The sequence below is a fragment of the Mobula birostris genome, chromosome 10 (assembly GCF_030028105.1).
Source record: "Mobula birostris isolate sMobBir1 chromosome 10, sMobBir1.hap1, whole genome shotgun sequence".
Lineage (NCBI taxonomy): Eukaryota > Metazoa > Chordata > Chondrichthyes > Myliobatiformes > Myliobatidae > Mobula > Mobula birostris.
The window spans coordinates 49,834,760-49,845,577 of NC_092379.1; the positions used below are offsets into that span (position 1 = coordinate 49,834,760).

The window sequence follows — 10,818 nt, forward strand, 5'->3', positions numbered from 1 at the left end:
AGAAGGAGGAAGCTGATAGGAGAGGAGGGTGGACCATCAGAGAAAGGGAAGGAGGAGGGGACCCCAGGGGAAGTAATAGTCAAGTCAAGTCAAGTCACATTTATTTATAGAGCATATTTAAGAACAACCCATGTTGACCAAAGTGCTGTACAAACCATAACACGTAGCTAAAATCACAAATACAAGAAACACAGATATAAACAACAAGGCACACAGCTTATAGGCACAAAATAAACAACACATGAGCCTAGGCACAAGCCAAAAATCAGTCACATCAGGAAGATTCAAACACTGGTGAATAAAGGTAAGTTTTGAGCCTGCACTTAGAAGAGACAATGAAGGGGACAGATCTGATAGGGAGGGGAGTACTGCTCCACAGTCTAGGGGCTACAACAGCAAAGGCGCGGTCACCCCGAGCTTAAATTTAGATCCTGGGATAGCCAGCAGCCCCAAGTCAGCTGACCCGAGGGACCTGGAAGCAGAATAAGGGGTTAGAAGGTCTGTGATATAAGGGGGGGGGGGGCAGCCCATTTAGGGCTTTAAAGAGAAACAGGAGAACCTTAAAATCAATTCTGAACCGTACTGGCAGCCAGTGGAGGGAGGCCAGGGTAGAAGTAATATGGTCCCTCTTCCGGGCACCTGTCAGGAGCCCGGCTGTGGCGTTTTGGACCAGATGCAGGCGGGACAGGGATGACTGACTAATCCTAGTATACAGGTAGTTGGAGTAATCCAAGCGGAAGGATATAAGGGTGTAGATGACTTTCTCGAGATCTTTGAAAGACAGAAGCGACTTGATTTTGGCAATAGTATGAAGCTGGAAAAAACTGGCTTTTACTACTGCATTAACTTGCTTGTCAAACTTAAAGATGGAACAAATACCACACCAAGATTTTTGACATGGGGTTTGACAAGGGTGGACAGGTTACCAAGACTATTGGTAATCACTTTGACAGGCAGGTAAGAAGAGGTAATAGAGGAAAAGGAGAAGCAGGGAAAAAAAACTTTTTACCGGAGGGAGAAATTGATATTCATGCCATCAGGATGGAGGCTACCCAGATGGAATATAATGTGTTGCTCCTCCACCCTGAGGGTGGCCTCATCTTGTCCCAAACACACCTGGAGTACCGTGTACAGTTTTGGTCTCCTTATATTCCCATCAGAGGCAGCTGAGAAGCACTTCACCGAGCTAACCCCAGGATGAGGTCATCATATCCCAACCAGCAAAAAAAAAGTTTGATCTGCATTTTTTTGTTTGAAGTACTGAGGGGTGACTTCATTGAAACATCCTGGGAGGAGACTGATAAGGTAGAGGTGGTGATATCTGGTCTTTGTGGGAAAGCCTCACAAGTAATATTGGGGGGGGTGGCGGAACTTCTTTCAAAGGGTGAACTCTCTCTCTGATGGAGATTGGATCACAGGAGGTATCTAAAGAGGACATGGATAAGATTCTTTTTAGTTGAAAATTGGAGTTGATGGTGGTTTATCATTGTCACATGTACCAAGACACAGTCGAAAGTTTACACACTGTTCACACAGGTGGAACTGGTAAAACAACAGTGGAAGGCAGAATAAAGTGTGACAGAGAAACAGCATCTCATCATGCAAGAGTCAAGAGACCAACAACAGTGAGGGAGAAGCTCTCCTTGAACTTGGTGGTACATAGTTTCAGACTTTTGTATCTTCTTCCCAATGGGAGAGGGGCGAAGAGAGAACGTCCAGTATGTGTGGGGTCTTTGGTTATGCTGGCTCCTCTACTGAGCCAGCGGGAAGTAATTGAGGACTTTGGGGAACTGGCGAAGAGGAGACAAGGTTTTGGGCAGATCAGCCATGATCACATGGAAACTCTGCTGCTATTTTCTTGTGTTCTTTGGTATTTCTCCCAGAAATTCACCCCAAACTCTTAACCAAGTTCCAACTATCACCTACAAGTCCCTGCCTCATCACTCCCCCTCCGACCTCCTTACACAGACTGCCTCGCACTCTAACTCCCAGATCTGATGTCTCCCTGAGTTCACAGTATGGCCCACGTGGAGCGTAGCAGCATTAGGGCAGTTTGGTGGCAGTCAGCATAATGGCACTTGGTTCAATTCCATCACTGCCCGTTTGGAAAACTGTACATTCTCCTGGTGCCCGCGTGGGTTTCCTCTGAGTGCTCCAGCTCCCTCACACATGTACGGGTTAGTACAGGTAAGCAGTGGGCATGCAATGCTGGTGCCAGAAGCATGGCACTCGTGGGCTGGCCCCCAGCACCCTTGGACAGCATTGGTCGTTGACTCAAACAACATACTGTCTTTCATTGTAGGTTTTGACGTACCTGTGACAAATAAGGCTAATCCAAACCTCTACATCCGGCGTCTCACTCTGGTTCTACCTCCACGGATGCTGACTGACTTGCAAAGCATTTATCCACAGCTCTTCAGCATCTGTAGTGTTTGTTCCCAGCTGGGCAGACAGAGGCACAGACCCATCTACCCAAGTGTGAATCAAGACCAGAGCTGGTGGGGAAGTGGAATGCTGACTATTTAACCTGCTCCAAGATCACCTGACCCTTCTGTCCCACATAGTCCTCCATTGTTCTTTCATCCATGTACCTACCTAAGAATTTCTCAAATGTCCTTCAGGTCTTTGCCGCTACCACCACTCCCCACAGCACACTCAACACACCATCCACTCGGTGTATGAAACCTACCCCTGACATTCCCCCACTCCCATACTTCCCACCGATTACATTAAAATAACGCTCTCTTGCTTTGACAATTTCCACCTGGGAAGAAAGGTACTGACTGTCCACGGGACTGTACGTACCAGGGCGATGCAGCAACGTTGCAGATATCGGAATGCTTTACAGCACCAGCGGGGTTAAATTCCTGCTGCTGTCTGTAAGGAGTCTGAACGTCTCCCTGTGACCATGTGGGTTTCCTTTGGGTGCCTCAATTTCCTCCCACAGTCCATAGACGTAGGGGTTAGGCTTAGTGATCTGTGGACATGCTATGTTGGAGCTGGAAGCCTTGCCCAGCATAATTCTCACTGATCTGATTTGACACAAATGACACACTCCGCTCTTTCAATACAAACGTGACACATAAAGCTAATCTTTCATCTTTTCTCCGTCTACTCCTCTTATCATCTTATACAACTCTATCAGGTGTCCTCTCATCTCCCGTCTCTCTAAAGAGAAAACCCCTAGCTTGTTCACCCTATCTTCATAAGGCATGCTCTCTAGTCCAGACAGCATCCTGGTAAATCTCTTCTGCCCCCTTGCCAAATCTTCCACACCCTTCCTGTAATGAGGGGGCCAGAACTAAACGCAATACCCCAAGTGTGGTCTAACCAGGCTTTTATAGAGCTGCAACATTACCTTTTGAACTCAATCCCCCGGCTAATGAAGACAAACACACCATACGCCTCCTCATTGAAGAGGAACAAAGACTCTGCTCTAACAACACCTAGAAGTTTACAGGTGACACCGTCGCAGAGGGCCGCATCTCAAATAACGGTGAGTCGGCGTACAGGAAGGAGACAGAGAGCCTGGTGACAACAGCCTTTCTCTCAATGTCAGCCGAACAAAAGAATTTGTTATTGACGTAAGGAAGTGGGGGGGGGGGGGAGGGGGGGCATTTGTTCCTGTCTGCTTCAATGGCACTGAAATCCAGCAGGCCGAGAGCTTCAAGTTTCCAGGGGTGAACATTCCCAGCAGACTGTCCTCATCCGACCAGCTAGCTGCAGGGCCAAAAGCTCGTCAGCACCTCTCCTTCCTGAGGAGGCTAGAGAAGATTGGCATACCGCTGTCAATTGTTATTGGTGCACCGTAGAGAGCATTCTGTTTAGATGCAGTCTGGCTTGGCACGGCAACTGTTCTGCCTGGGACTGTGAGGCACTGCAGAGAGTTTTGGACCCGGCTCAGCACATCAGGAACCAGTCTCCCCTCTAAGGACGCTGTCTGCACTTCTCGCAGCCTCAGTAAAACAGTCGACACAATCAAAGACCCCCTCCCATCCCGGACATTCTCTCATCTCTTCTCTCCCACCAGGCAGAAGATAGTAAAGCCTGAGAGCACATAGCACCAGGCTCAAGGAGATCTTCTGTCCTGCTGTCAGCGACAGCGATCACCAAGCTCCCCAACTGTAATAAAAATCCTATTCTGTTCACAAAGGATGGCAGGGGAGAGAATCTGTCACCTCTGGGGCTGCACGGGGACGAATGGCTTTCAGGCCAATTCCCAGATCACTTCCTGATATCGTGTCCTCAGAGATAGTGTTGGAGTTTCTGAAGAACACTAGGGTAGATAAGTCCCTGGGGCTGGATGAGATTTACCGCAGGTTACTACAGGCGCGAGGGAAGAGAGATTGCTGGGGCATTTGTATCCTTACCTGGCTGCAGCAGTTGTACAGGAGGTTGGGAAATGTTGTTCCATTCTTCAAAGAAGGTAAGAGGGAAAACGCTGGAAATTATAGTGACTGGTGGGCACACTATTGAGGAGGATTCACAGGGGTGGGATTTACGAGCATTTGGAGAAGCATCTTCTTATAAGGGCTAGTCAGCATGGCTTTCTGAAGGGTAGACTATGCTTTATTGAATTTTTTTGAGGAGGTGATGTTGATGAGATTGAGTGATGTATATGGATTTTACTGACATGTTTAACAAGGTTTCTCATGGCAAAATCATGAGATGTGTTATCCAAGGAAACCTGGCTGTGTGGTTAGAGAATTGGCTCAGCCACAGAAGACAGAGGGTGGTTGTAACTGGAGTGTATTCTGCCTCGAGCTGACTGAATAGTTCCACAGAGATCTGTTCTGGGACTCCTTGCTTTCTGAAACTTTTTAAAAAGACTTGGGCGAGGAACCAGAAAGGTGGGTAAGTAAGTCTGCAGAAGGAAGGTTAGGCATTTGTGGACCTGAGTAACATGGAAAGGTTGAACAGGTTAGGACTTCATTCATTGGAACGTAGAAATTGAGAGGTAGACAAAATTATGAGGGGCATTGATAGGATAAATGCAAGCTGGCTTTTTCTACTGAGGTTGGGTGGAACTACAACCCAGAGGTCATGGGTGAAAGGTGAAAAGTTCAAAGGGAACATGAAGGGATGCTTCTTCGTTCAGAGAGTTGTGAGAGTGTGGAATGAGCTGCCGGGGCAAATGGTGCATGTAAAAGCTCAATTTCAAGGTTTAAGAGAAGTTTGGATAGGTGCATGGATGGTAAGGCTATGGAGGGCAATGGTCCTGGTGCAGGTCGATGGGAGTAGGCAGTTTAAATGGCCCGGCATAGACATGATGGGCTGAAGGGCTGTAATTTTCTATGACTCTACTGCAGAGGCTTGTCAAAGGTCAGCACAGGACACTGAGAGGATGTAGAGCTTGCCCAAGAAGTGGCAGATGGAGTTCAATCTGGAAAAGTGTGAAGCGTTTCACACTGGAAGATCTATTTTGAAGGAAGAGTACAAGGTCAGCAGCAGGATTCTTCGCAGTGTGGAGAAGAGGGAGCTTGAGATCCCTGCCCATCAACCCCTCCAAGCAGCCGCACGTGGGTCAGGTGTGTTGGCCTCCGTTAGTTGGAGGACTGAGTTCCAGAGCTGTGAGCTCTATAAAACTTCGGTTAGGCCAGACTTGAAGTTTGGGTTCAGTCCGGTTGCCTCATTATAGGAAGGGTGTTGAGGGTTCAGGGATGTCAGAAAATTGGAGCATTTTGAGCTGTGTGGGAGGATAGGGTTAGATTAATCTTGGAGTACATTTATTTGTTTGTAAATTAATTCATCTATTCATTTATTTATCTACATATCTATTTCTCTGTGTATTTATGCCTTTATTGATTGAGATACACAAACCCTTCTGATCCTTCCCCGATTTATTTCCAGCCTAATCCCAGGACAATTTACAATGACTGATTAACCTGCTAACCGGCACGTCTGTGGTCTGTGGGCTGTGGGAGGAAACCGGAGGAAACCCACGCGGTCACGGGGAGAGCGTACACACCCCTCACGGGCAGCGGTGGGAATCGAACCCGTGCCACCGGTACGGCAAGGCGTGGCACCGATCGCTCCGCTGCCGTGCCGCCCCACGCAGGCCGCGCCACATCATGGGCCGAAGGGCCTGTACTGTACCATGGTGCTGTACGTTCTACAAGTCTTCAGCCTTGACCAAAGGCCTAGCAACGTTGGCCTTTGCCTTTGCGTACGTAGAACCCGGGATAGCACAATACAGGGACAGGTCTTGCCGCACACCGTCCCATCTCATTACAATGTCCTTCTCCCAGGGCGATAATGGCCATTACCAGAGGCATTGTTTTAATGGTGGCTGGACAAAGCGCCGGGCGCTCGGAGAGATTCGGCAGGGGGCGGGCGCCCAGTGCTCGGCTGGGGTCGAGTGGTCGTCGACTTGGGCCGGCTCCCCCACAGGACTTAGTCTGTTGAGGAGGGTGTGAGGACACCCAGCAGGACTGAAAAAAGACAGACCTGACAAAGGACGGATGAGCTCCTTGTGAGCCAACGGCCATCTTCCGTGGAAGAGATTAAAGCCTCACCACGTGTCTACGAATCGTATGCTATGCACCTAGTTAGAAGAGACAGGATGAACTGGGGCGCTGCACCGTGTGCCTGGACCTGCCTAAGGCCTCCGCCTAAGGAAGGGCCGAGCTCGAAGAAGCGGCCGCGGCTGGAGGCCGACACGGCCTCGGGCTCGAGTTCGGCGGGGGGTGGGGGGGAACAAACTGGAGGAGAGGCTGTACTCGGTGCCGTCGCAAGATCGAAGAAGATGGGGGTGCATAGCCATCAACCCCGGCACCCACTGACTGACTGGTTTAGAGCAGATGCCAGGGGTAGGTCTTGTTTCCATGGAGAGTGCTGAGTGCCAGGACATGCTGCCAGGGTTGGCGATAGAGCCTGCTACCAAGGGGCATTTAAGAGGCTCTGAGGTAGGCGTAAGAGTTAGAGAAATCGGTGTTCATGCCGTTGGGTTAGATTATCAAACTAGAATATAGAATTGGAGGGGCATTGTGTAATGTCCTCTCTGACAGATTCCCTCATCAGGCCTTCGCCCTCCCCACCCATCCCCCCAAGCTTCTCACTGCATACCCCACTCTTACCCCTCGTCTCACACCTGCATTCATCTATCGCCTGGTTTCTCCTCCTCCCCTGACTCGTTAATTCCGTTGGCTGCCCCTTTCCACTCCAGCCCCGCTGAAGGGTCTTGGCCGATAACATTGACCGTTCACTCCCCTCCACGGGTGCCGACCAGCCCACTGAGTTCCTCAGCCTTTTGTGCATCTTGCTCAGCATTCCAACACCTGCAGGATCTCCAGTGCTTCACATGAGATGTTGGTCCGGGCCGTAGGGTGGGATGGGGAGTCACTGAGCGCAGGTCACCATCGCCGGGTGCGGGGCAGGACAGGCAGAGAAGGATTCTGGTCCTGGGACTCCCAGGGAGGAGACCTGCCTTAAGGTGGGGAGGAACCAGAAGGAAACAGTCTCTGCTTACAGATCTGGGGGTCTACAGGAGATTCAGGAGTTGGTCATTGTCTGGGTGGGTGGGAGGGAGCTGGTTTGCTGTCGTTGTGTTCTGTGTCGCTCTGCTGAGTGAGGTGGTGATGACACTTGCACATCCTTAGGCTGCTCTGGCTGTTCGTGTAAACGACGAATTTCAGTGAGTGTTTCCAGACACAGTGTTGGGCAAAGATCTTAGGCACATATATATAGGTAGGGTACCTAAGACTTTGGAACAGTACTGCATTTGTCGACATGGAGTGGACAGTGAGTTTGTAAATCTGGCAGGAGCAAAGGATGTTGGGAATAGTGAGGGTGGGGAACCGTGGGACAGGTGGCAGAAAAGTGCCAGGGGCGGGGGTAGCTCAGGTGCAGACAAACCAAGACCTGAGACTCCGGGCAAGGTCATTTGATTCCAAATAATTGGTTTATTGATCATTACAGAATATCCCTCTGGTGTTTCCCGCTCCCTCCCCTCTCTCTTCCCCTTTTCCCAACCATGATTTCCCCTCTCCCTTCCCCCTTTCCCAACCGTGATTCCCCTCTCCCTTCCCCTTTTCCCAACCGTGATTCCCTTGTCACTTCCCCTTTTCCCAACCGTGATTCCCCTCTCCCTTCCCCTTTTCCCAACCGTGATTCCCTTGTCACTTCCCCTTTTCCCAACCGTGATTCCCCTCTCCCTTCCCCTTTTCCCAACTGTGATTCCCTTGTCACTTGCCCTTTTCCCAAACGTGATTCCCCTCTCCCTTCCCCTTTTCCCAACCATGATTCCCCTCTCCCTTTTCCCAAACATGATTCCCCTCTCCCTGCCTCCTTCCCGCTCTCAGTCCTCAAGAGAGACCCATATCAGAATCAGGTTTATCATCACTCACAAATGTCACAAAATTTGTTTTTTTTGACAGTACACAAAATTACTACAGGACTGTGCAAAGTCTTAGGCACTCTAGATCTAGGTATAGACTTCTGCTCAGTTCTGTACCTGTGATAAATGTCTGATCCCCTGGTCATCAGCCCATGTTGGAATGAATTACGGCCCTGCTCACAGCGCAAGACCAGTCACACCTCAGTTTGGGAAAGACGGGGTAGAATCGAAGCGCTGTTCCTTGCGGTAGGCAGAGTTAGCCATTCCACTCTGGTCCAGGACTACGAACGAGGAGATCATTCAGGGCTCCCAGACCTGGAACCTGTCTGGTCCCTGCACCCTGGTGGAGGGTGGGAGGGGGGAACCAGTCACTCAGACCCCAGCAGGGACACAGGGGGTGCGGATTCTGGAGTCTGCAGCAACAAAACTTCCTCCTGAAGGAACCCAGAGGGCCGGGCAGTATCTTTGGGGAAAGGGGAGGAAGTCTGGGCATCTCATGTCCCGATGACGATGATTCCTTTTGCCCACAGAGCCGACTCGAGGTGCTGAGATCTTCATGCAGATAGTGCCTGGCTCAGTCTCCGGTTTGTGCCCAGAGAAAGGGAACGGGAGCCAATCTGTCTCATCCCCAGCCTGCCACTCCCTTCTGGTCTGGGTAACCCAGAGCAAATTATGCCCCATAGGTCGTCTTCTCCTCCCATTTGCAGCCGCATTCTACACATACATCAGAGCAACAGGATAACTAGGGGGAGGGTGGGACCACTCAAAGATAAAGGGCGGGAGGGAGGGAGGGAGACATTTGCTTTGATGCAGAGAATGTGTGAGATAATTAATAAGCTTTTTGCTTCAGTATTTACCGGGGAAAAGGCAGGGACAACTAAGAGACCAGTGATGGATGAATAATCCCAGAAACTAAAGACCGGTGAGTCTCACATCAGTTGCAGGGAAAGTGCCAGAGAAAATTATTAGGGATAGGGTATATGAGCATTTGGAAACCCATGGTCTAATTACCATATAACAATTACAGCACAGAAACAGGCCACCTCAGCCCTTCTAGACCGTGCCGAACGCCTACTCTCACCTAGTCCCATCTACCTGCACTCAGTCCATAACCCTCCGTTCCTTTCCTGTCCATATACCTATCCAATATTTTTTTAAATGATAAAATCGAACCTGCCTCTACCACTTCTACTGGAAGCTGGTTCCACACAGCTACCACTCGCTGAGTAAAGAAGTTCCCACTCGTGTTACCCCTAAATTTTTGCCCCTTAACTTATGTCCTCTTTTTTGAATCTCCCCCACTCTCAATGGAAAAAGCCTATTCATGTCAACTCTATCTATCCCCCTCATAATTTTAAACACCTCTACCAAGTCTCCCCTCAACGTTCTACGCTCCAAAGAATAAAGACCTAACTTGTTCAACCTTTTCTCTGTAACTTAGGTGCTGAAACATTCTAGTAAATCTCTTCTGTACCCCCTCTATTTTGTTGACATCTTTCCTATAATTCGGTGACCAGAACTGTGCACAATACTCCAAACTTGGCCTCACCAATCCCTCGTAATTAGGGAGAGCCGGCATGTCTTTGTATAGGGCAGGCCATGTCTTACCAATTTGGTTAAGTTCTTTGACAAGGTGACAAGAGAGATTAATGAGGGTAAGGCACTGCATGCTGTCTAAATGGATTTTGGTGAGGCCTTTGACATAATGAGAGGCAAATCCAGAAGATTAAGACTCGTGGGATGCAGGGCAAATTGGTTGATTGGATTCAGAATTGGCTTGCCCGCGTAGTCGTGGTCGAAGGGATTATTCGGTCTGACGGTCTGTGATTAGTGGTGCTCCGCAGGGATCTGTGCTGGGATCTCTGCTGCTTGTAGTGTGTATAAATGAAAATGAAAATGTAGATGGGTGGGTGAGCAAGTTTGCAGACGATACCAAGATTGGTGGAGTTGTGGATAGTGTAGAAGACTGGCAAAGAATGCAGCACCATATCGATCAGTTGCAGATACAGGCAGAGAAATGGCGGATGGAGTTTAACCCAGTTAAATGTGAGGAGGCCGTACACTTAACACACAAGTCCCTTAACAGTGTCGCTGAGCAGAGAGATCTTGACATCCAAGTTTATAGCTCCTTGAAAGTGGTTACGCGGGTCGATAAGGTGGTTAAGGCGGCTTCTGGAATGCTTGCTTTTATTAGTCGAGGCAATGAGTTCAAAGGTCAGGAAGTTATGTTGCAACTTTATAAAACTCGGGTTAGTCCACATCTGGAGTATTATGTACAGTTCTGGTCACCCCACTACAGGAAAGGGCGTTGAGGCTTTGGAGAGGGTGCAGAAGAGGTTTACCAGGATGCTGCCCAGTTTAGAAGGGCATGTGCGATCACGAGAGGCTGGTTAAGCTTGGGTTATCTTCTCTGGAGCATCAAAGGCTGAGGGGAGATCCGACAGAGGTTTATAAGATTATGACAGGCATACATAGAGTGGACA

The 10,818-nt window shown here is 49.4% G+C and overlaps 1 protein-coding gene across 1 annotated transcript in view; it reads right to left on the reverse strand.

Annotated features, from left to right (window-relative positions):
* Positions 1-387: 387 nt before the first annotated feature.
* Positions 388-10,818, reverse strand: part of LOC140203672 (uncharacterized) — an 85,140-nt gene continuing 74,709 nt past the window's right edge. Inside the window, exons 10-12 of the mRNA XM_072269720.1 lie at positions 6,233-6,398; positions 3,359-3,446; positions 388-472 (exon numbers count right to left, since the gene is read on the reverse strand). Of these exons, the coding sequence (XP_072125821.1) occupies positions 388-472; positions 3,359-3,446; positions 6,233-6,398 (339 nt within the window). The remainder of the gene's footprint in view (positions 473-3,358; positions 3,447-6,232; positions 6,399-10,818) is intronic.